Genomic DNA, 25722 nt, shown 5'->3' with positions numbered 1-25722 from the left:
TTTTGCATTAAGCTAGCAGACATTAGCATGTTTTTGTTCAATACAGAATGCGCAATTCTCTTTTAAAATCCAGCAGGAAATTGCAAAAGAGTTATTTTAATCAAGAAATAATTAGACCTCAACCTCCCTGGTGGTATGCAAAGAAGAGACAATTCAGTTGTGTTTAACTTTTTTGTTCAATACATCTGCTGTTTTCACAAAAATAGCGGGTAAGCATTGTATACTGATAATTCGATTTGTACAAATAAAGGCCTCGCCCCAAGAGACGCCTGCACCATCTGCAGTTGAGTAAACACCACTATTTGCGGAAATGATACGATTAAAGGCATCATCCTGTTTATGCCTTTCTTGGTGATAAATGTGTGATGTTTTCTCAACTTTTTTTAAGCCCCTCAAGTCTATTAAAAGCTGCAAATGAGCAATCCCCGGATATGCGCCGAAGCAAGCCAAGTATCAACTCGCCCGCTCGCAGGTTATTACATACTGTCATTGTTTAATTCCTGCTCATTAAATGCTCCAGACAATGAAAAAGTGCCTCCGTCTTGTGACAGCCTCTTTGTTAACCCTCTTATCTTCCATTCTTGTTGCCTCACTCTCTCTCTGGGGCTTTTGTGGTTATTGTCAGACACTCAAGGACCATTTGACGGCGTTTCCGAGCCGCCGTTAAATATTGCTGTTCATCTCTAGGTCGAAAACCTGCAAGAGAAGGAACATTTTGAATGATTTAGGAGAGGGGAGACCATGTGCAAGCCTTGGGGTGTCGCACATTGAATGGCGACTGGTGATATAAGATGTGATAACCCGCCATCCTTGCATGCAGAATTTAATAATTGTAAACAAAGGCTTATTGTACGCAAGATGAGGAAAATTCAAAGTAAGATTCTTTCCATGATCACACTTGTCAGTGATGATTTATTTATTATTTATAATGAAACCTACTTGAGGTCTCTGCAGTCTTTGCCTCTTTGCAGCAACCATTTATCTAAAACAAAAGTGGATTCATAATAATGTCTCAACTCCTCTCTCGGCTCATCAGTACGCCACTAATTTCTCTCCGCAGAGGATAAAGAATATATGACGGAGTATTTGTATTGAACGTCTCTTGTACGGTGACTTGATTCAGTTCCATTCTAGTGAGCCGTGTGTCAGCGAGTATATTTCCCATCCCTTTCTCCGGACCTGCTGTAACTCCAGTTGTTTCAAGGAGCCTCATTGGAATTAGAAGAGTGTGAGCTCCTCTGACAAAAAATCAAGCCAGCAAGAGAGAGCTCGGGGCCCCGCGTGCGCTCACGTAAACTAAAACGCACTGCAGAAGCACCGAAGCACGGAAAAGCTGAGATGAGAGGAAGCGAGCAGACAAAAAAGCGTTCCCCGCTGTAATTACTTTCATTTCATGGCCTCTCGCACGCACACGCGCACACTCATTAGGGTTATTGCTCCTGCAGAGAGCACAGGTGCAGAGTCACAACTAAAGGAGCTTCATTATTTGGCCTCGATGCCTCTTTCAAGAAAGTAATAGAGACACACAATAAAATCTAGCATGAAAAGGAATCATTTATTCTAGTAAGATTTGAACTTTTTCCAAGTCCTTAATAATTCTGCCTGATTCATATGCGTTTTTGAGAAAACAAATTGCCATTATCCCCCAAATTACTGATCTAAATTATTGATCTCTAATCTGTTATACCAATGTGCTCGTGTAAGATTTTTTAGTTTTAACCGTGTCAAAAAAGTTGTTCTGTTATCTTTTATGCTTTGCATCTGTTATGCAGTCTTTGACTTTGGTGCCCCCACAAAAACAACTTTCTTCACGATATAAAGTGAGATAAACTGCAGGCCTGGAAATGGGAAGGGAAAAAAAACCATGCACGTAAACATTTTGAGCGTGTCCTTGTGTCTGAAATGAACTGTGCTCGACTTGAGATGTTTTATTTTAATGTATGCATGCAAATTTAGGTGAAATTAGATCCAGATTAAAGTGGAGAACCACACATCCCTGAGGTTTTAAAATTGGGCTAAAACGAATCACTCAAGTAAAAGATGTCATTGACGTAATGTCATATTTTTTGATAGGATGAGTGTATCATCATTTTGGGGCATTTTGGTGTTCAGCATGAGTCGCTGCTCCCTCATCATTTAAAAATTTGAGTGGTTATTTGGTGCAATCAATTATCACTAGACTAAGCCCATCTTCAGTGCGCTAGTTAGTGAGCTAGCTACACCCTAAAAACTAGCTGGTGGTTAGTACCTTTCCCGTCTTCTATTTCATGTGCTTTGTTCCCATTTGCCTTGTTGCCTTTGAGATTTTATTCATTGCCATTTGTTCTGAGCTCCTGTCCTGTCGCTGCTAGCTTCCAGCATGCACTTATTTGTTGTGGATTACTTATCGCCTTCAGCCAGTCTCCCTTAGACAAGAAGGCGACACAGTGTTTCAAATGAGGAAGCGCCGCAGTGGAAGAAGTAGTATTCCAGGTGTGACAAATGGTTTTAAAAATGGCTCATTGGTCAGCTAAAGGGGGTCCATTAGCAAAATTAGCATACGGGTGCGGGGAGGTCAGGGCTGGCCTCGGTACCGCCGTGTGTTTGATGGACAGAAATGGACAAAGAGTGCACATCGATTGTGTAGACTTACAAACTGAAGGTTGGCCAAGATCATTTAAAGAATTTGGAGGAAGTTCATCATCCACTTTGTACCGCGTATTGCTATCAGGGGTTTAGCATTAGCTGCGTGACTAATTTTTTTTCCCTATAATTCATGACCTGCTCTCTTCCTTTTATGATCATATCTAAGGTAATCAATGAAATACATTGGCTGGATCGGTCACATCCATATAGTTAATGGAAATAAGCACAGCCAAATAATTTATGTTAGACTTGCATGTTCACTTTGAGTCATCAGCCTGAGTGCTTTTATAATGCAAAGAAGGTTTACTGTCACTGACACACACACACACACACACACTCACACACTCACGGTGTCAAGAATTCTAGTGATTAATGGGGCGGTAAATGAGATTGTTACTGATGTGTGCTAGCGAGGTGAGCCGAGGTGTGGGGAGCATCAACGCAAACAGCGTGGTGATTCTGCCATGCAAATTGGTATCTATTCAAATTTCTGCTACAGCTCTGAAAAATGATGCGGAATATAAATGATGTGGCGCTGTCAGTAAGGTGAAAGCCTTTAAACACCTTGAAATATGATTTGTTTCCCAAATACTGCAAAACTTGTGTAAACCACGTGCTATTTAAAAGTAGTTTTGTGAGACTCATGACATTTTGTGTGTTCCGAACGTTTCATGACTCTTGCAAATCTTAGATGAGAAAATATTTAGAGAATCCACGCCGTCCATTTTTGACAATATTTGTGTGTTTGCTAGCGGTAGTAGCCTAATATGTTTATTCATATGTCTAAAAAAAAAATGGCCTCCTCATGGATTGTATTTCGTTCTTTTTTGTTGTCAGTGTTCCTCTCAATAATCCGTAGGATTGCACGCAACAAATGTCTTCAATCTGCTGTCTAATGCAGTGGATTACGGAGATTCCGCCGGGATCAAAACGGGCTCTGCCAATCTGCTCTGCCGTCGCGAGTGAAAAATGGAATTAATCATACAAACTCTTCTCTTTTTTTCATATCACTGTGTTCAACAAATTCAACAGGAAAAATAGTCTTCGTAATTTGTGGTTCCCAAAACGTTCATTACTTCCGCAACGACACCAACCTCGTGTTCGGCCTTGCGTTCACAATGGACTCCTGAAATATGGCGCATTTTACGCGGCGATTTGTCAAACTCCCGACAAAATAAATCACGGCCATTGGCGCGTAGCACATCTCATATCGTAAATGAATGGAACATACGTTATCTGTATGACCTTTTGTTTTACATACGGAAACCATTTGCGAGATGTAAATATTCCGGTAAGAAATCATGTCAACCCAAATAATCTGTTCCTGAAACCAAAAAATGTCACAGAAAAATAAAATTTATAAGCAAGGTGAGTACGCAAGAACTAATACTCTGGATTCTGGAAGGATTGATTCCATATATAATTGATCTCAATGGGAAATGGAGTTTTGAAAGTCCACCATACTGACTTTGACTACCGGCATGAAAAAGTTAGCGGTACCACTCAACGAGGCTAACATTTGTAGTTCAAAGTGCAATCCTTTCATCTGAACAAAAACACTTGAATGCAAAACACCAAATAGCATTTGACCCCAACAGCAATCTGCTAGAAGGAAAAAAAAAAATTTGAAAAGCTTCTCTCAACAGAGCGTTCCTCTGACTTTCCTCCAAATAAATCCGCACGTCCTCCCTTCTGCCCTTCTCATGCATTTCACAATGCAATAAAAGACCATCTTCACGCGGGGGAAGCGGGGAAATTGTTGCTTGGGAGAGGCAATATATGGCTCGGGAGATAAGAGAGAGCGGAAGGGCTAGCTCAGGATATTGGCTGCTTAAGGTTCTGATTTACACTCGGAATACAGCGACGGAGCGGACCTAAGCTAACCGTCAGCACGTACGTACGTGCCAGCTAATTCAACATTTACATAGATTGGCAGCTGGCTTGACGGGCAGGTGTAATGAAAACCAACCCGCCTCCCGCAAAGTCAGATTGTCAGAGGGCCCACGGGCCTCCGAAGGTTTCGTCTCCTCCCGTCCATCTTGTCCTCATCCCCATCCATCCACCGACGTGCCATAGGCTAACCTGTCCTCCGTCATGACATTGTGTGGTTGACTGGTAGATGGATGATTAAGATGGTGGCCCAGCCATCAATTTTCTTAAGGCGCAACCTGTCAACATCCTTTTACACAAAGCAACTAGGCTGCCGGATAAAATAAATAAAATAAAATGCACACACACACACACCGACGTATCAATTCTCATTACCGCCAGCCTCATTGTCCAGAAAGTGGATGTTTTTTTTTTTCCCCCCTCCTGGTTATCTCCATCAGCAACGCGCGCTCCAAGATAATGCTCATTTATTCCGAGCGGTGTTTACACAGGTTAAGTGATGTGCTGAGAGGAATGGCATTGGCTGGCCTTTATTCAAACACAATTGGATCTATCGCCCGGCTCGCCGCTTATAATGCTTGCGTTCGGGTTTTTTGGTGACAACAAGCGCGACACGTCGGGTGTTTATCTCGGAAGAGTGATCCGGGTGAGGAAAAATAGCTTTGCGGGAAGATCCTGTTGACTTTTCGCTATGAGACTTAAATATCCATAAAGCTTAAGGCCTTATAAAACACACACTCTATGGCGCTGCGTCATAAAGCTCAGCACTAAACAGGCTCCTGTTGACTATTTGTTTTGCACGGAGACATTTTTTTCCCCTAGATTTTATCTTAACCCATAGTGAAGAAATTAATATTTCTGTATATTTTCGTAATACCCAAATGTCTCAATACTATTGAATATGCAGGGCATGACAAATGGGTGCTATCATTAAAAAAAAAAAAAAAAAAAACAATGAAAGAAAAAAACGAAAATTGTGCGTATGGCCACCAATTTAACGGCAGAGATAACGGTTTTAAAACACAATTACAAAGTTACGCTGAATGAGCCGCGCTTCCATTGTGTATCGCTAATCCCGCTATCAGGAATTTCCTTTAAAGCACATCAGCCCAAAGTGGACTAAATAGCAAAGACATCCTTTTAAAGCCACTCTGTGAAGAAGTGCAAGAAGGTCTACTTTGTGACTTTCAATTTCCTGCTGTAATTAATTTTCCAAAGAAGAGATTAATGGGCCAAGAGTAGAAGCATCGGTGCACGTAAAATTTGGGAATAACTGGACGCGGATAGAAAGGGGTGTATGCCCCGTTGTGGGAGTGAATAAAACGTATTTAATTTCTGGCAAATGAAAGCAGCTCCATTCATTCCATTTATATTCAGTGCAGGCATGATCGCAACCAGTATTTGACATTTCGCAAAAAATACAGTAATGATGAAATAAAATCAACATTTTTTTGTCGTAGTTTCTTCAATTCTGCTGTGTGCACCTTTGCCATGAGCACAATATTTAAACATCCAAATAACCGCTCCGATATGAGAGAAAATGCATTCATTTGATCACGATGCAGATCCTCTGGCTGTTATGATTGCGTTTAATTTTTCACGAGGCGAGCGCATAATCTATTGATTTATTGATCGTCTCGCCAAGCGATACCATCACAAACGGGGCGGCCCGTGCCGGACGAATGGTTTCATAATTTTTAACATGCTCCTAAATTTGATTTAATCACTTATTGTTATGAGCGCTGTGATGTCCAGGCGCAGCTGCATCAACGCTTGCCTCGGTGTTGTTGACGATTATTTTTCAACGACCAATTTACGATTAATCAATTAAATTTAATTGTATGTGATGGTGTAAAGCATGTAGAGTAAGTAAACAACTTATAGATATTGTAATTTCCTCTGCATTGAGTTTTTGTGATTTGTTTTGGGGGGGGCGGGGACTTTCTGGTGCTGCCAGAGTCCCTTCTCCACAAATTTGAAACGTTGCCAGGAGGTAGGAGGAACGCTCGGAGGCACGCGATTTCTTCTCAGGCCATTAGCGTTCAGTCCATTTCTTTTTCGTCTCCTGCTGTTGGTGGCACGGTCAATAGTTAATTAAATCCCTGATCCGGGACAAAAGAGGGGGAGAGCGGCGCAGTTCATTCGCCAACGTACCGTTTTGACGTGAAATAAGGAGAAATCGCAGGTGTTACTAATGAGGCCCATTAAAGCGCCGCCATACTTGCCAACCATCCCGAACGTTCCCGGGAGACATCCGTATTTCTGGCTTCTCCCGATGTCACTTTTTTTTTTCCTGCTTGCCCTTCGCTCTTCTTCACTTTGCTAGTCTTATGCCCTGTTGCTTGCAAAAAAAGTTTTTTTTTTTCTGGTGGTGGCTATTCCGCTGTGGTTTCAGCAAAGTCCTCCTTTAAACGTGGTCTAATTCTTTGTGTAAATTGATGGAAACGTGTTAGACACCTGGGAGCTTTTCTACAGATGGTTCTAGAAGCCAAGTATGCTATGTTACTGGCAGTGATTGAGTGTTAAACGGTGATAAAAACGGCATGATATGTCTCCTTTAAAAAATATCGGCTCCGTGATTCGATACGGTTTCCTGCAGGTGCGCTCCATCCCCTCGCTCCCCAACGATTGCAGCTCAAGTTCGTTTAGCTGCACAAGACGTATGGCCCTCGTGGGAAATAACAGCAATTAGAGGTCTCTGTCAGATACTTTGATATAGGCTGGTGATGATGTGAGCTCCCTCCCCGTATGTACCTGGGCTACAAATGAAGCCGTCGTTCGTTACGACTGACAGGAAAAAGCAGTGCTGACATTTGCAACCCGTCTTCAGAGTCAAAGCTGCAAACGTCGCCCACTTGCATTTGTTTTTTTAATAGATACGTGTTTGAAATAGTTCCCGGCGTTAATTAGCCATCCAAAGAATCTCGAAGGAGAACGTTGTTTTTAACCCGCCGAGTTCAAGTTCGGGGTGCTGCGTCCGATCCATCCTTTTCATCTTCTCCAGAGGGAGCAGGTCCAACCCCCCGGTGACACAAAACCCGTCTGTAATGCGATTGAGGCACGTTAGTGACAAACAGATTGGAAAGGTGTTGAGGAAACGTCATCTGGATTCCCATCCCATCTTCCTTATTGTCCCTTTTAATGAGATTTCGATGTTCTTGCGTATATGACGGCTGCTGAACGCCTCCTGACAGATCCGTTCTGTTTCATCCGGCGCTCCACCGTCGCATGTAAATTTAATTATAAACATCTGCTTTGTGAAAGGGGATAATTAACTTATAGGGCTTGAACATCAGGTCAGCCCCCACGCCTGTCCAGCTTGCGCCTTGACCTTCAGGCGACGATCATGCTGCTCTTGACTCATCTCAGCTACACTTGCTTTCTCACCTTCAGCTTCTTTACTCTGGTAATGATCACTTGTGGTATATAAAAAAAAAACGTAGTCAGTTTTTGGGTGAAATTTGAATGTGTCAGAGTGAACCGTCCCTCTTGACAACTTTGCCAAATAACCAAAATCTTTAAGGCCTTGACGTGACTGATGTGCACCGTTCCATCAATGCAATCTTGTCGACTAAAGGTCAAAGTCAGCAGTGTCAGATTGACGTCGTTGTCAATGACGTCCAGCCAGAAATACCCATTTCTAGAATCAATAAAGCCATCAATGTGTAGAACAAGATCGTTTTGCTAGCACAGGGACTTTGTCCAAAACCCGAGCATTTATGTTTTCATGGGGGATGAATGGATGTACGTTATTGCTGTAGATTAGCGGGCTTAGAACAATTCCTCTTGAAATCGTGTTTTCGTGGAGATGATGACAGCTTTGTCAATGAGCAGTGGGCGAACAGCCCTCTTGTGTCAAAGCGTGCACATGCACTCCAGCGATCCACGGCGGAAAGGCAAAAACACATTTGTGAGTGACGGGCGCCTCTCAAGCCTATAAATGATTTGTCGACTTTGAGAGTGTGACATTAAAAAGAAATGTAACAGTGAGAGTGACAAATGATTCAAAAGGCCAAGTGTGGTTTTGGAATGTGCTGCAATCAGTCCTATTGTATGAAAGTGCACAAAAACATAACTTGTTATCCCTTACTTTACAATAAGTGCTCCCCAGCTGCGTATACGTGGGAGTCATCTGAAAGGCAACGTCAAACATGTTTTGATGCTGAACCGAAGTGCGCAAAAGAGTAAATGACAGTGGATCCGGAAAAAAGCCTTAAGGGACTCCACATGTTGCTTTTCAATGAAACATAATACCAATGCTTTTTGTGTCATCGTTAAAGGGAGGAGAAACCTGGGATCTAAAAAAAAAAAGATTAAACTTTCCACCTATGAATTAAAATGCAAATGCAGCCTCAATAATCACCTGTTATATTGATGTTCTTTATTCCATTATGCAGTTTTCCAAACAGAGCTTCCCTGCAGCAATTTCCAAGTTAGATTCCATTTGCTTTCATTGGGTTAGGATGGAAAATAATAAATATACACCTGACGGATTCAGATTGAGAGAGACTCACGTCTAGAACGCTGATACTTTTCACAGCGGGAAGAGCAAAAGTGATATCAGCGATGCTATCACTTCAGGGCAGATGGAGGGATATGGAATAAAGGAGGAGGGGAGGGCAGAAGGACTTTCTTCTCCCCTGAGAATAGAAAAGTCATCTCCGCTCACATCACTTCAGTGCTCCAACACCTCTTTCTCCGGCGTTCCCGACATCTTGGCTGAGTTAATTGCAACGTTTGCCACCCGTATTGGTATTCGCGGCGAGCGCGGCGGACAGATGGTGTTTAACATTAAATATTATTAACACCTCCCAGCGTTGCGCCATCCCCACTGAGGTTTCGGCGAGGTTGAGCAGATGTGCAGGTAGAATTAACACATTTACTAGCGTTGCGTTAAAGAGAGAAGAAGGATTTTGCAAGGCGCCTTTGTGTATTTGTTTTTCTTTTCCTTGGCATACTTTGACTTCATTATAATAGTTATATAATCTGTTTTCATTCTGAAGTGAGTAATCTGGACAACCAGCCCATTGCGGTTTGATAATATTCAAGCTGGAACCTTTTTTTCCTAATATTTGTTACCGATTTTATTTGAATCATATTTCAAGGCATTTTATTATGCAATGTTGTGAATTCTATCTCCCGTGTCCATAAAACTGCTGACTTTTTTTTTTTTTTCTTCATCCTTCTCGGAATAAAAGTGCACTTTAACGCTCGAGGGACTGCGAGACTTATCCGAGAACGGCAAAAAGTCAGAGTGTGGCATGCCTCCTGGTGAACAACACTCCTTGGGTGGATCTGAAAGTGCCTTGAAATGCCTATGAAATATAGATCTAGTATATGTGACAGGAAGGCTCCATAAATGCATTTTAGTGAGCGGCGCAGGTGTCTGAGAGGACATGGGGCGATTAACATCGGGTGGGTCTCACTCATATACCAAATTCTACACGACAAGTAGTCCACCGTTTGCCGTCGTATGTCCCCTTTAAATTTACATTTTGCATTTAAACCCAGATGGGATTGTGAAGACAAAATCACAAGAGAAAATTCAGTCAAAGCCAAAAAAAAAAACTCAAGCCAGTGTGTATGCTGTGTGAAAGAGCGGAAGGAGGTAACATTGAAGCCATCTTGTCACATCTGTTTTGTCACAAGTGAGGGAAGAAAGCGCCCTTTGACCCTGTTGTTGTGACCCCTCAGCTGGCCACCGCTGTGTTACTATGGTCACCACACCAGTTACCATCTCGGGGACTCTCCACACACACACAAATAGGCACCATTAGTTGTGCTCGGCAAAATACTCTAAACATCAGCTCACGAAAGATAAATACTGAATGAAAACTTTCCCTTTGTGTCGACTTTGTGTGCTGTCATGTGACAAAAGTCTCTGACAAACCAAAACGAATAAATCACACAAGGACTAATCGTTGAATGGAAATACAAAAACAGAATGTAGTAGGTGTGTGACAAACAGAACACTATCCGGTGTTAAAATTAACGCTAATTTGCAGCTTGATTGCGTTGCGAGCACAGTAGGTTTTCGTCCGATTAAAAGGCGCCGCCCGCCGAGACGCTGTGGATATGAAAACGGCGGGAGAGCTTTAAAACAGCAGTGATTGCAGGTGAACCGTCGAGCCTGTGCCGTTGAACTTAACAGGTGCCAGAGTTACTGCTCCGGTTACCCTGGAGACGGCGATTTAAAGGGCAGATGTAGTCGGGGGGGGAATGCTTCTCGATGTTTCAGTGTCATCTCGTTGAAGGAACACAAGTTACGCGTGATCGGAAGCCATGAGCGTCACTCGACTTCTTATGTCTCTGCTTTAAATTTTACATTTTAGTGAGGGCTGTTTTTGTTGTTGAAATATGAACTCAAATGCAGTGGAAGGTCAAACATATTTCACCGGTTAGAAATAATGGAAAAGTTCAAACTAGTCATAAAACCTTTAACTGGTCTGTGGTACTTTGACTTTAGGAGTTTAATTTATTCAGTGACCAAGTTAATAAAAAATGTCCTAAAAGTAAAGGACTTACAAGTACCTACTTGACCTTCTTGCAGATAGTAACTAGCCCTTGCTATGATTAGCATTTTGATTAATTAGCTAATAACAATATCCAGCACCTTTATTTATTAGTTTGCTAGCAGATACTAACTAGCCCTCGCTATCATTAGCATTTTGATTACTTGGCTAACAACAATATCCAACAACTTTATTTCACGGATAATACAAGCATTTGACACTTGCGCTCATTAATTTGTCATGTTTGGTTTTGGAAGCGAGTGTATCACCCTCAACATAGTTTTTAGTATGCCAAATACAACACTCAAGTAATTAAGTAATGAAATCTTGGTTCTCTTTTCTAAAAAGAGATAATGAACGTCTGGTGTTTTTTTTTTTCTCCCAACGCTCACCTCTGGGGCTCTAACCCGAGTTAAAGCGATTACACAAATAAGCATCTGCGCTTCATTCCCCCAGCACTAGACGAAATTATAATTGAGAGAAGCAGACATATTGCAGAATTATACTTCTTAACTATGCTTCTTGCTCGGGGCCGTCTCCGCCGCCTGTATGCCCGCCGCCGCCGCTGCTGCGGTTGTTCTTTGTGATCGTGTCAAGCGTTTGTGTTGTTCTTCCATTAATTTACTCTTCGTCAGGAGATGCCACAGACATTAGCAACGGTAATTAGGAATCTTCAAACTATATAATTTCACCTAGCAAGTTGTCTGCTAGCTTAACGCTACAGTATTTGCGCGAACCGCTTTCATGAACTTAATTTGACCTTCTCGAAACTTGTGAATACAATTATCCCGCAAGGTTTCAACTTCTCTTAACAAGGAGCTGATTGGCAAAATTCACAAGATTCGGTCTCAATGAATAAATCTTGTTCAATTAGAAATGATATTTAAACATTGCTCTTCAGGTTCTTCTTGACATTTCAGCTGAAATTTTTTTTCGCCCTCTTTAATACGACCTTAGCTCCCCTTATGATCAGGCAAATGTGCTGTCCTTGCAAAGCTGCTGACAAGGCATTGCAAATAATATAAGGAGCACTTATTTCCCAATAGTGTTGTTAGGAGAGTAAAGGGTAAAAGGAACTGAGTGACAAGACAGCAGGAAACTCGTGGCGGTTGTCAACACAAGGGAAGCACAAAGTTTTCTTCTCCAGAAGTGAGCGATGGCTGCCATTACGTCGCCCAGTGGGTGTAAGCGGGCGACATTAGACAGCATAGGGAGAGTGGAGCCTGCGAGCAAAATGGAGTGTGAAAGTATGAGAGCTATAAAGATTGGTGGGTGGGTGGGCTCATTTAAAAAAAAAAAAAAAGCAACAGAGTTCTTGTGTTATTTGAGAGGGTCTGACGGTGTTTTAAATGGAATCTTCTGTCCTGGACATGGACAGCACAGCAGGATGTGACAGCCACTGAACAAATAGGTTGAGGCAGGTTGCCGACTGTTCCCTTTGTCAGAGAAAATATGTATGAGCGTACCATTGTGTAGGATATTCGTATATATATATATATATATATATATATATATATATATATATATATATACTATGTATGAAATATAAAAATATTGCGAATAATACTTCAAATAAAAGCTTCTATGGGAATAGACAAAAGTATGCCTGCAATAAAAAAAATAGTATAATATAAAAAAAAACATCACAATAAGCGGCAATCTTTTTAAAAGCTGCTTTTTATCTGCAGTGCAATTCAGTCAGAGGAGATTGCTGCTTGCTATTCCAAGATTGCCCCCCCTCCCCAAACCTCTCTCTATCCGCCAGCTGTGGCTCACCTGCACCCATCACGCCAATATGGCTTCATATCGCCGGCCGACAATAGGAAGGCCGTGTGGCAATCAAAACAAAGACCCGACTGTGTACATTTGATTGAGAGCCGCGGCGAGGTGAGGAGAGGGTGAGGCCAGGAGTCTAGACGTCTTGGGGATAAATTGAAAATCGGTGCGATACAGACAAAAGCAGCTCATTTCTTTCCAGGCGAATCTTCTTTCGCTACAAAAAGCAGGAACCTTTGGAGTGTAGCGATTCACATAGCTGACTTTTCTGCACCTGACGCAATTGAAACCTTATGTGGGAATATTTATCTAAATCTGTGTCCTTTGACTGACCAGTCACAGAGCACAAGCAAAATTTGATATTTTATATTATATTATTCCAAATTCGCAAAAAAATTATTAGACCTACTTTGCAATAAATGTCAGTAAGTGCAATTCCGACACATCTAGTGGTGATTGCTGATATTACAACTTAAATCACAATCTGCAAAATGAATAGAAATCAAATCAGCCTTGATTTTCATCACGTCTATTTTTGAATCAACATTAAATTACTCCCAGTGTTTCATCCCTCATTTAAAATCACGTTGCTCGGGGAGAAGGCTAAAACAATCCATTCAAGCCTCAGCATAACCCACTGAACCAATTTCTTGTTTTGTTTGCGGAGCGCACCCACGATGGCTTCGAACAAATGAGCCTCCTATTATGCCTGCAAAACCCATCACAAGAAATCTATAATTTCTCACGCTTTTAAGCACCTTCCCCTGTCATTTCTGCACAAGTAATGAGAATGGATGTCGCCGGATCCCATCGGTGAGGAACGAGGACAAAGCCAGAAATTATATCGGGTTGGCAAACAAGAGTATCCCGACGTGTGTGGGCGACGCGGTACAAACGGGTGAATCGACGTATTCCCCGAAGGAAGATGTAAAAACGAGGTTCAAAGAAGTGGGAGAGGAAACGGTGAAATGATTTTGCGGTGTCGTGTCACAGAGGTGTGCGTCACCGTCACGCCGACCAGTTTGATCGTTCCTCGCTCGCACCCCGGGGAGATCATTAACCGGTGATACGGAGTCTATCAATCCTAAAAGAATGCAACTCTTGCCATCTGTCTGCCTCTTCTTTTGTTTGTTTGCGTGCTTCTCGTGTATGTTCGGCATCACGCGTTTCTAGTTTGGAAACTCCCTTGAGGGTTTGAGAGAAAAAGGAAGGTCAAGGTCAACGTTGATGAACATCTAATATCGGGTTCCAGGCGAGCTTTTTTGGCGTTTTGTTTGAATGGAGGTCTCGGCAGAGATGATTAAAAATGAAAAGGAAGAGAGGCGGGGCAACTATGACTCACCAATTTCCTTTTTACTAATCATGAACTACTTTATACAGTGGCAGCAGTTGGCACCTTCACTTTGGGCTTTTCTTGTCAAACACAAAGAAAAGATCCAAATCAGTGATGCAGGCCAACTGGAGTCCATAAAATGACTTTTTGAAACACTCAAAGGCACACTTTATTTATTTTTTTATCTCTTTGGGTTTTGAGAGATTTTATTTTGTGGGTCTACTCAAGATAGACGTGCCTACTAAATTGAATGTGGCTAAGTGAAATTAGCTTTTCTTTTAATTCTGCACACTGAATACTTTGTACGTTATATAATTGCAACATAAACAGCCCATAAAAATTCAAGTCACAGATGCTCGTCATGGATAGCAATAAAAATTTATTTATCATTGAATCATTTTTTTTAAATCATTCATGTGGACTAGAGAAGACTTCTTGCCTCAGCAATCCACTTTATGCTGAAATCCTTTTTCCTTATACTGGGTAAGGGTGTGAAACATTAACACATTTTATAAATATGATAAATGAATTTTGTCCAATTGCTAACAGGGAGCAGCCAAAAAGGCACTCGAAGGTCAAATAAAAGCAAATGAGCCCCGGAGATATGAAATGCCTCAGCACATGTTTAACACATATCAACACAGCCATAAATGCAATGTGAGGGGCAATAAACGAGCATGCTAATAGCTTTTTTCCGCCTTTCATTTTTCTCTCTGCCGCACACACACGCATACACAAAATAATTCATTGTGACTATGAGATCTAGGCAAAAACTCATTTTTTGATCCATCAAGCACCTACTTTTCCATTTTTTTTCTCCACTTTGTTCCACCTAAGAGCTTTTTAAAAATTCATTAGCGCTTTTGCACACAGCACGTCTGGGAGACTCTTATTGATTTTTTATTAATAGCTTGTTTGTTGTAATAAATTATTTTGTGCTCGGGCAATGAATATGTAAAGCTGGCTGATTGGCCCCCGGCGCAACTTGCAGCAGAAGAAGAAATCATAGAAATTCTTCACTCATCTGAGGAGGAAAAAAAAGCAAAGTAAACAAAGCCTGAAGTGATTTTTTTTGTTTTTTTGATTGTCCTTTAATGTATACGGCCGCTGGCCCTCGCTCAATCGATAAAACACAGTACCCCCCCTCATACAGCAATGAATATAAATATGCTTAGGGAAACTGTCGTTACATCAATATGACCTCCTGGCAGCATGTGTGAATGTTAGCGTCCGGGAAATATCAATAATGATAACAACCTCACTTCTCATGTCGATGAATGACGGTGAGATTCAAGGTGTAGATTAAATAGACACATAAGTAGAAGGAAAAAACCCCCAACATATTTTAGTCCGCAAAATGTATAGTGCGAATTATGTTTTCTTCTTAAATTATAAGAAAGTATTTTTTATTCACATGTATGTATATATCAAACAAAGATAATTAACCATGTTGATTCAAGCTAATGCTAGCTTAATGCTAACACTCAATGCAAAATGTCGGAAATAAAAGCAGCATTTATGATGCGGTAATTGTAACCACGAGCTCCAGAAATTCGAAAACAAATAGTGCAGCAACACATGTAGAAAGACAAGACGACAATACTTCTGTGTTTTGTGGCTGAAAGAATGAAAAGAGAGAAAGAAAAATGGCAAAAAAATCATTTTGTTGCAGAATTCCTCAATCATGACTTGAATGAAAAGCTAAAGAACAACAAGGATAACCGTCTCCGGCATCCCGCCAGCTCTCACTCAAGCATGACTTGATGCCGCCGTCCCACTTGGCTCTATTTATCGCCTTTTTCAGACTTGTTTACTGTGGCTCGTCACTCCTGCGCCTGCAAAAAAGGGACACTGCGCCTGTCTCTGGTGCCCATATAAAACTTTTAGTGGGCTAACAAAGTGCAAGATGCTGGGAGGGATGAGTGAAGTCAAGGATGAAACGGTATTAAGTAGGAAGTATTTACTGCTGCTTGTAAAATGTGTTGTGTCCATCACAGCTTTCTGGCTTATCAGCAGAATTTTTCGACTGACTCCAACCAGAACCTAAACAGAGATTTTTTCATCAATGTATGATTTAACATGGCTGACATTTCGGGCAGAACGTCTTGAGACTTTTTGGGGGGTCAGGTTTCTGGTTTTGGGGAGGAGGACAAAACCCTTGGAAATGTCGGCGGAAAGATGTTATCCTTCGGTAGGCACATTCGATCATCCGGCCCATTTGTTTGTTAGCGATTCGGGTTTACCGCGCCGCTAAAAGCTACGCCGTCAGCCTGCTTCCGCCTCACGACAGCTTAAGTATTCAAAAGTGAAAAACAGAATCAGTTAACGAAAGCTGCGGTGTTTTGGGGTTTGATATGCATTTTCAATGATGGGATAAGATGGAGTGGTGATCAAAAGCGGCATCTTAATGCATCTTAAATCACAGCGGGAGTGGCCCTACTATTTTTAGAAAATCAACATATCGCAGAAGTAGAAATGGACGCCCTTGGAAATTTTCAACCTTTTGCGTTTCTTTCAGTACCGGCATCACAATTGTGCACATGAAGCCCGATACTATATTGTTTCTCATCTGAAATGTGGTCCTTAACATTCCGGTGGCTTTAATTAGATCCTCACAGTAGCACACTGCAATTTACATGTTTATGCTTTTTCAAGTTAATTAGCTTGCTCGCTCAGCCAGACCCGACGCTGCCGCGCTTGGCACCCGTCCTTTGTTTTTTGTTCCGTTCACCGAAAAGAAGCTTATTTCGACGCACACAATGTCTTGACGATAAAATAAAAAAATTAAAAAAATCTTTTAATAGCAATTGCTGTTAGCGTGCCAGTGAGGGGGTTATTGTTTCTGCTCAATCTAAACTGAATCATAAGATTTTCATCTTCCTAAGTAACTAGACAATATAATAAATAAATAAAATAAATATAATATATATGTTATTATATCGAAATATACAAGAGGTGTGAATAAAAATGGAAAAATTCAAGTTGATTATTTTTTTAATTGAACTTAATATTATCAATGCAAGTGTTTATGCGAAAATGTTGTGGTCAGTCAGTCAATCCGTCCAGCAGGGAAAAACAAAAATACGTCCAAGTATATTGCCCTCGTCCTCATCAAAGACGAAACAAGGAGGACTCTATTCCTTTGTCCCTGCTTGTTTTCACCGAGCTGAAATATTATCTTGTTTATTCTCTGGCGAAACACCACCTACGAATGACAGACGACACCCACATGGGAAAAGAAAGACACGTGTAAGACAGTCAGTCAAGCAGACAGTCGAGTCACCTCTGCTGCCACTCATACTTTCATGTGAGTATGTTGGAAAGGGAAAGAAACAAGCCAGGCCTTGGAGGTGTACTCCCACTCTCACTTTTCATCTGGCATCAACACACACATAGCTGGCTGGTCCACGCTGACCTCCATTACAATGTAACTCTCCAAGGTAGATAGTCGTCTTGCTTTTCCTCATCCCTTCGCTTCTCATTAAAACCATCACGGCCTTTGAGGATGACATACATATATTGGCTACAATCTGTTGTCTTTTTTTCTGGAGCAGGGTCCCTGCTCTAGGCCCACCCCCTTCAGGGTAAAACAGCTGATGGTTTTGCTTGCCGCTAATTGAGAGAACGATGCAGATGAAAAGTCCAAAACACGCAGGCCAGACATTTATTTCTATCTGGTGAATACTCCGCCATAGATTTAGCAAACACCTTGTTCCTCGTGTTTCTGATTGGTTGTTATCTCTCAGGCACGATGGTTTCTTAAAATTGCTGCACTGTGATTGGTCAGTCAGCGTTTTGGAGGTGTTGCCCGTTTTTGTTTTTTAAGGCCAATCCACAGATGTGTGAATCAATTTTATCTGTGGCAATAACGTTACGTTTAAAAAAAAAGCAGAGTCTCTTTGACTGGTCTTGTCCCTTTCAAATGCAAAAGTGCTGAATTAGCAGAAAATAGCTTTCAAGTCTCCAGGGATACCTCTTCAACCAGCAGGCTGCATCGTTACGGGCGATGTTTTGTCGGAAAACATACCCGCGGAGCTGCTCATGGCTCTGTTTGAATTCACTCGGAATCTTCTAAAGCAAAACTGCGGGGTGTTTAGACGTCTCGACTTGCCAGTCGCAATGTAAACCGCCTTCGTCTAATTACGGCGAAAGTTTGTTTTTCGAGACGCCTTTGAATCTTTCCAAGTGGGGGAAGATCGGTTGATTTGATCATGCCGTTCTCTCGTATGTTTGTTTACACAGATTTTTTTTTCTCCAGAAATGGTCCATTTTTGCCATTCATACATAGTCAGTGATTAGTTAGTGCTACAAAAGAAACTCAAAGCAGATGGATCGTGTTTTGGGTGGTTGATGGATGGCTAACCTTCCCTTCCCTCTCTCTTCTTCCCGACCTGGAATGACACCATGTTCACCGAGGTGATCGTCAACTTTAGCACGGTCCGCTAACTTCACTTGTATCACTGTTCACACGTTCTGGGTCATGTGACATTGAACCATGAGTGACACCAGAGCGTTTCTCTAAAGAGTTGAGGTGTTACCACGGTGATAGGATGTTTGATTCAAAGTGAAAAAAAAAAATTGAACTGTTAGCAATTGTGCTGTATCCACCAACGATCCTGATATAAATAGCATTGAACTGAAAGTAATACAGCTAATAACTGGAATAGAAATGAGCGGCAAAGTTTACTCACAAAACTTTGTGTTTTCAAATGAGTAATTTAACGTTATTGGCGTTTTGTTATATAGTGGTTCTGGTAAAAATCTGTCAAAAAAGTAAATAGCAAGTTGCTAAAAAGCATAATGGAGAAAGATTAGTATAGAAATGACCTTAGTCAGATGTTGCTAACACAAATAGGATTTAAAGCGCCCGGCTAAAGCTTAACAGCAAAATATTTCTTGTCAGCCTGTCAAAGTCTGAATAATTTTACATCGTTTCACTTTTTGTGATAGTCATTAAAACAGAAATTTGTCACACAGATGCTGCTGATATAAATCGCATGTAGCTAAAAGCATAGTGGCTAATTTTACCTAATTTTAGAGCAGCTTCATGAGTGCCAATAAACTAAGGGAGGAGATAAAAATGCATTAGCAGGAACGAATATTATTGTGTAAACAATGAGCAACCTGAGTGCTGCGCCGCCATTATCGACGTTATCATCCATATGTTCATCGCTGGGACTGATTATGTGCTGCAATGCTCCAATGGGCACGTTACGTGCATTCGCTGAGTGTAGCAAATATGCCTACCCAATATCATCTGGCCTCAGAGCTGTTTCTATAATGCATGAAGATCAATATGCTGTGGCTTTGTGAGCCAGGCCGATATCGAGGATTCCTGCCAACTGCCCAGTCATTTAAAGCCATCCGTGCATTCGGATCGGTCCGTATTTGGCAAAGACACGATTCGTTTTTGGACTGTTTATGTCATTTGCAGTTTGTATGACTGGCTTTTGATGGTGCATAATCAGCAAAAAGCTTTCCATTTAAATCCTTGATTAAAAACGTAAGCATAACTCCATTTGGAATCCTAACTGAGTCTAAAACTTAAATTCAAAGACCATAAAGCTACAGCTCAGGAGAACACATAGTATCAAAAATAACCCGATGGGTCCAAGAATATCAAACACTGTAAAAGATTAACAATTTGGTTTCATCTGTGTATGTACACGATCCGCAAAAATAGCTTTCGGAAATGCCACACTGGTAATAAAAATCGACAAGCGTGGGCAAAAAGGTATTAGTACAGATGGAGAACATCTGCACTGCATTAGGCTAAATGTAAATAACGTTTTCCCACAACTGATGCATGGCCACAGTAAGTAGTCCCCCAGCTAGAAGACTACACCAACAGTGTGTGTTTACTTAAGCGTTCCATGCACTGGCTTTTCCATTTAATAGAAATGCAGAATATTTAAAAGGATTGCCCTTATCATTTCCAATGTTCCAGGAGGATCCATTCTCTGCAGTAAATTCACGTGATTAATGACGATCCGGTGTGGCTCTCGCTAATGTCCCTGATTGCACCCCGGGCGCATCGACACGGGCGAGGAGAGGTCTCGGTAGCACTGCACCAAGCCGACGCGGTGACGCCTCTTCGGCTTGCTGGAGTGACACTGATCTTACCCAGAGGAGCACTCAAAGGACAGAGTGGAGGGAATGAGCAGAACGCTGCGGGAAAAGAAGCCGAGTCGCTGAGGATGTTTTGTGCCAATGCCAGCTAGAGACTTGTGAGGTCAGCCGAGCGTTGCTGCTTTCACAGGTGGGACGATGATGACACCTGGGAAGGGACCAAAGAAGTCAAAATGATAAAAATCAGTATTTCCACCTAGCAGTGTTGTTCGGATCACTTTGGTATGTGATACATTTTTATGTATTTTTTTTAGTGCGATATAGTGAGCGTATATAGATTTAGCTAACTCTTCAGTGTACGTTCTCAGTTTGCAAGACAAAATTAGCTTTTTGTACCGGATCACCTAGGTTGAGGTAAATTTGATGTTACTTATATAGCCCCAGCTAGCTAGCTAGCAATGAGCTTCAGCAACTATTACTAGCTACATTGTGGACTCGCTCCAAAGACAGTAATCATTCCCTTTGTGGCTGCAAATTAGCTACACTTCCGACAAATAACATTTAAATGAAGGAATGGCAAACAAAAAAAACCCATGTTAATTGCTAAGCTAACCTAACCCTAACACTGTGAGAGTGATTGTTTCAACCTAACATTTCCCACAGAAAAAGTTCAACATCAACTATTTTCCAGAAGCTTCAGCACTAAAATTCATAAACCCCTGCCATGATGCAAAGACGATTGGAAGTGGCGCCGCAAACAACACTCGCCAAAGAAAATGCAAATATGACGACTATGAAACCACTTTACAGGATATTGCCAGCAGGTTGGCAGCCATAGAGCATGTTCTTTTCATAAGGTCCATCAATAAATAAAAACCGAAAGCTTTTTCAAGCATCACAAAAGCATGCCTGGGAGAGAGAGACGAGCATATCTAACACACGGAGCGATGCAACTGAAGCGCTGAACCGTAACCGTGCCCGAGTTGCATCTTACAGCAAAAGCCATGTGATCTGGAGAGAGCTTCGAAAACATCAGAGGAATCTCAATATTCAAAAAAGGTAAGAGTCGAAAGGAGCGTATCAAGAATTTTTGTGGAAGTGTGTTTGTTAAGAGCAGAAAGTTTATTATAGTGGACCAAAACTAGCAAACAAAAGTTGAAACAAAATGAAATATAATAAAAACGACAAACATCTGGTTTGGAGGCGGAGACTCTGCATTGTGGGAGGAGCTATGCTGTGTTGACCATCTCGAGTACAGGACATATTAAGATGAGAAAAAACACAAATTAGGTATCGTAGTAGTTGTTTAAGTGAAGTTAATGACCTTAATGTCACACTAAAATAAATCTAAAATGAAATTCTTATTCTGATTCAACATTGGGACATTCTGTATGTCATATACAATTTTTGTGGCTCACTATTAAAGCCAACAAGTCCCCAGGCCACGTTCCCTCGTCTCTGAAAGCTGCTTGCCTTGTTTCCTTGTGTTAATTGGGGGCACGAGCGACACTGCAGCAAAATCTCCTTTTTCCTGCCGAGATTCTTCTCCCGCTCCTTCCAGGTCCCCTGTGATGCAGATACACGCTGCTGCTCTAATGATATCATAATTGCCGTTTCCCTGCACGGTGAGCGATGGCAGGCGAGCTTGAACGCGCTTGCACCCGATAGACCGAGGAGCTAGCTCAGTACAAGTTTTGACATTAAGGCCAATTCAGCAAAATCCTCTTGATGTTAATCCTGATCTGATCCAGATTGCATTGTTGACAGTGTAAATGTCAACGCTTTATCTAGCATGTTTAGAATTATTTTTGTCCTCTATATCTCCTTCATATTCTGGACTGATTTGCATGACGGGATGTTTTAGCAAAACATTTGGATATGATCCAGATTGCGCTTTTAGTAGCAATGTAAAAGCAACATGGCTAATCCTAGTACAACTTGTTATATTAATGTATGATCCTAAAAGGAATTAAGGTCACTTTTACAAGGTACAAATGGGTTTTGGCACAGTTTGTGAGTCCTTGAAGCTGTTTTTTTTTTTTTAAAACCCGAACCTGACATGAGTAAGCGCGGCGCTCGCACACAAATTTCGGCATGAGCACACATCTTTTGAGAGGCATGCAAAACTCGAGCGACTTTGAATTTCATTCGCCAGTGCCGCGAGGCCTCCTGTGCGCCTGCACTGACGGCAGGCAGATAGTGCGCTGGCGTTTGAACAATAATTTCCTCCGTCCGGCTGAAGTCAGGCTGCTGACGTTCCAGTTTGCTTCTCTGAAAACTCCCTTCTTCCTCTCAGTAATCCTCTGAGAGGGAAAGCAGAGAGAGAGACCGGATTGCTGACAGGGACATCACTTTTCTTCCTCGCATGCCTTGTTTACAGTCTCCCGCCCGTTGCTGCTATAGCCACCACTCTCCAAGGAGCCATAAAAAACAAATAGGGGCTTTTAGAGAAATTGCCTGTGTGCTGGCGATTAATAATACTTGCACCAGCTCACAAGAAGTTCTCCTGAGGCAAAAAAAATAAATATTGGAGAATTAAGAGTGCCATGTCCCTAAATTGGAATGATGCAGTGCTCTTGTTGTTTTCTAAGTAGACAATCCAAGTTTCGCTAAACCGCACCCCCTGAAATACAGAGTGACCAATCACAGCGCAGACAATTTAATGATTTTTCCCCCCATTAAACTTATACATTCAATTACATTGCAATTTTAATTCGATTAAATTGCTCAGCCTTGATTGTTTATTTTGTACCCAAAACAAAGAAATACAAATCTATAATACACATTTTATCCCACACTCAAACACTGTGCTGCTATTCCCAAAATCAGAAAGAATTAAAACGCATTGCATCATTTTATAATGACGGGTCACCTTCAGTTGAGTGTTAAACTCTCTTGCTGTTGAAAAAAAAAAAATGCTGACTTTTGATATGAGCCATTACATTCATTTAGCATGTGGAGTGATCCCACAAATCATTTGACCCGCCTTGTGTAAATGCTTGCATGCAAACACACTACAACTGCTTCACCACGTTGACCCCACCATGATTAAAACGATTAAGCAGAGATCTAATAAATCATCCTAATGATCGCAAAAATATATATAATAAATTTACGGGCTCTCTATATTAATGTGTTATGGGGGCAAAACGCCACTGTTGAATAATTAAGTGCAACCTATTATAGACGTATTAACACGGAGGACTTCTGTTGATGAAGTGCAGCACTTTTTTTATTTTATTTAAACGCTGTTAGACAGTTGTTATGGTAACAAGGCCCGCTGAAGCACGCATGCGCAGAAGTGCGCAGCAACCATCGGTCGCGTCTGCAAAAAGTTGCATAGCAACCTCATTGGCGACGTTGACTAATTCTAACGCGGAAAAAAAACGAATATAAAAGAGACGATTTGTGGATATGTTGAGGGGTAAATCGACGCCACACGTTCAAGCGTTTACCGTTAAGGCCGCCATGAAGAACTCCGTGGTGAGTGACGTCGTCATTTGAATCGCCTCCGACGGCACTAGTTCAGATTAACGTAAAAGTAGACGCGTGCAGTGACGTGTGAAGATAAAAAAAAATCATAGTTGTGCATAAATTTTAATTTAATTTTTCGCCACGTTGCCAACAATTTATTCCTAAAAATTAATCATCCAATCAGAAGCTTGCAAATAGCCACTTGTCAGAAAAGAAACAATTGAGAAATGAAACACAGAAAAATCATTTGATCATGCTTATTCCTGTAAATAACAGTAAAAAAAAATCAAGTTGAATATAATTATTGTACATGTACATAATTATCCCTAAAACTTTATTTGAAAATATGCTTTGTGTGTGTTTAATAGCATTTTAAAAATAGCTCAAATAGTACCTTTTGAAGCCACGGGCCACATGCTGAAGAAAATGCAAATGTCTGTGCTAAAACCTTGGCGAGGTTGCATTAACATGAAAGGGTACAGAGTTGTTGAGGCACCATTGCAATATTTACATATTGGGGTCACATGGCGTAATCTCAAAAGTACAAATGGGCTGCTGTTTATGCAGCATAACGCAGAGCTGCCAAATCTTACAAAAATCAGTGAATCCTAACATGGCCGTAACACGTCAGGATTGTTTAGAATATTGGTGTTATTTGTTGTTGTGTTTTGCACTTCAGGGCCATCATATTTTACACCCCTCCTTGCAAATCCCTTTAATATTCTCCATCTCCCAGAAGGATCTACTGCATGTGCGACCAGAGCCATGCTCTCGCACTACAGGCTAAATCCCGGGAAACAAAATATACAGTTTCTCAGCGGCTTGCGACTCATGTCTGCTGCCCCCTGTGTTGTTTTCCTCCCGCGCAGTCGCTGACACATCACCGTTGAGAGGGCAGCTTTTTGGCGAGCTGTGATTTGTAGGTTACGACAGGGCCATTTCAAGCCTTGAAAGGCTACGGGGACTTGAAGCATAGGCTTATTATACTTTAAAGTATTTGCGGCCATAGAAATTGAATCACTAACACCGGCCACTGAAAGTCTTAGCCGTTTTTTTTTCTCTCCCAGTGATTCATTCGCTGAAAAAAAAAACAAAAGAAGAAACTGATGCAGTTTATATTCCAAGAGGGAGGTCGTCACCTTGCGATGCAGACACTGTGAGGAACAAAGCCGTTATTCACTGTGACTTCTTCTACTGAGGTGGTAGAAATAACAGCAAGGTTGGGGGTGTCAGTGCAAACACCTTACAGTGGATACAAAAAAGTCTACGCACCTTTGTTCAAATGTATAAAAAAAATAGACCGAGGATCATTATTCCAGAAGTTTTTTTCAATATTAACTCATTCACTCCTGTAGTCGTTTTATTCTATATTATCTGTACTGGAAAAAAAAAAATCTGCCAAAGCACCCTTACAAAAATGTTTGATTGCCAGCGTGCACTTTCAGCGGTCTCGACGTGTTGGTGACCTTTGTAATAGTTGCGCAAAACATAATTCGGAAAAATACTGTGGAGAAATGTGCCATAGCGTGACCACTGGCGGAGCGCTTGGCTGATTGTGTCTTATTATGTTTGCTTTCTTCAGAGCTCCCTGGACAATTACCCTGGCCTTTGTGTTTGTTCCATTCTCCTTGAAGGCCTCGTAGTCTGCATTCTAATTAAATGTCTTTTAATGGAGAATGTTTATTGCCCCTCGCAGAGCCTTTATTTTCGGCTCTGGAGTTAATTAGCCCCGTGTCATGTGCTAACCGACGCAGAGGACGCGTTGACCTGTGCGCCATCAAGGCGCTTGTCAGTCTCGAATCGGAACACATGGGAGCCATCAGCGTGTTTGTGCTCACGTTAGAGTCTCTTTAAGGTATTTTGATAATGACATTGACCTTGAAATCAATTTGCTTAATATGGTGTCAGCTAATGGGGTCCTATTGCGCTTAAGGGGTGTTAGAAGTCGAGTAATTATGCTGAGGCGTCCATTTTGTTTTTTAGTTGTTTTCTTTTTGGCACATACCAAAGGCCAGCTCCAACGACTCCTTATGTTCAGACTCA

The 25722-nt window shown here is 41.5% G+C and overlaps 1 protein-coding gene and 1 long non-coding RNA gene across 9 annotated transcripts in view; one reads left to right on the top strand and one right to left on the bottom strand.

Annotated features, from left to right (window-relative positions):
* pacrg (PARK2 co-regulated) overlaps positions 1-25722 on the top strand; it is a 109437-nt gene that overhangs the window by 17156 nt on the left and 66559 nt on the right. Inside the window, exon 3 of one of the 7 annotated variants that reach the window (XM_088400971.1) lies at positions 20084-21264. The exons of 5 other annotated variants lie outside the window; for them this stretch is intronic. Coding sequence is in view for 1 of the 2 variants with exons in the window: in XM_088400970.1 (XP_088257096.1) it covers positions 23620-23688 (69 nt within the window). In the remaining variant the exon portion in view is untranslated. Of the gene's footprint in view, positions 1-20083; positions 21265-23522; positions 23689-25722 lie in introns of those variants that run through there. One more of the 7 variants, XM_088400970.1, reaches the window with a different exon arrangement.
* LOC148385172 (uncharacterized) lies at positions 133-23709 on the bottom strand. Of its 2 annotated transcripts, none has more exons than XR_015863489.1 (3): positions 23661-23709; positions 20260-20413; positions 133-696 (listed from the first exon to the last, which is right to left on the bottom strand). It is a non-coding gene; the product is annotated as an uncharacterized LOC148385172 (long non-coding RNA). The 2 variants fall into 2 exon arrangements; XR_015863488.1 differs by lacking the exon at positions 133-696 and adding an exon at positions 14601-15160.

The sequence above is a fragment of the Syngnathus floridae genome, chromosome 16 (assembly GCF_059516105.1).
Source record: "Syngnathus floridae isolate MCC-2025c chromosome 16, RoL_Sflo_1.0, whole genome shotgun sequence".
NCBI lineage: Eukaryota > Metazoa > Chordata > Actinopteri > Syngnathiformes > Syngnathidae > Syngnathus > Syngnathus floridae.
This window is presented reverse-complemented; position numbering and strand designations above follow the sequence as displayed.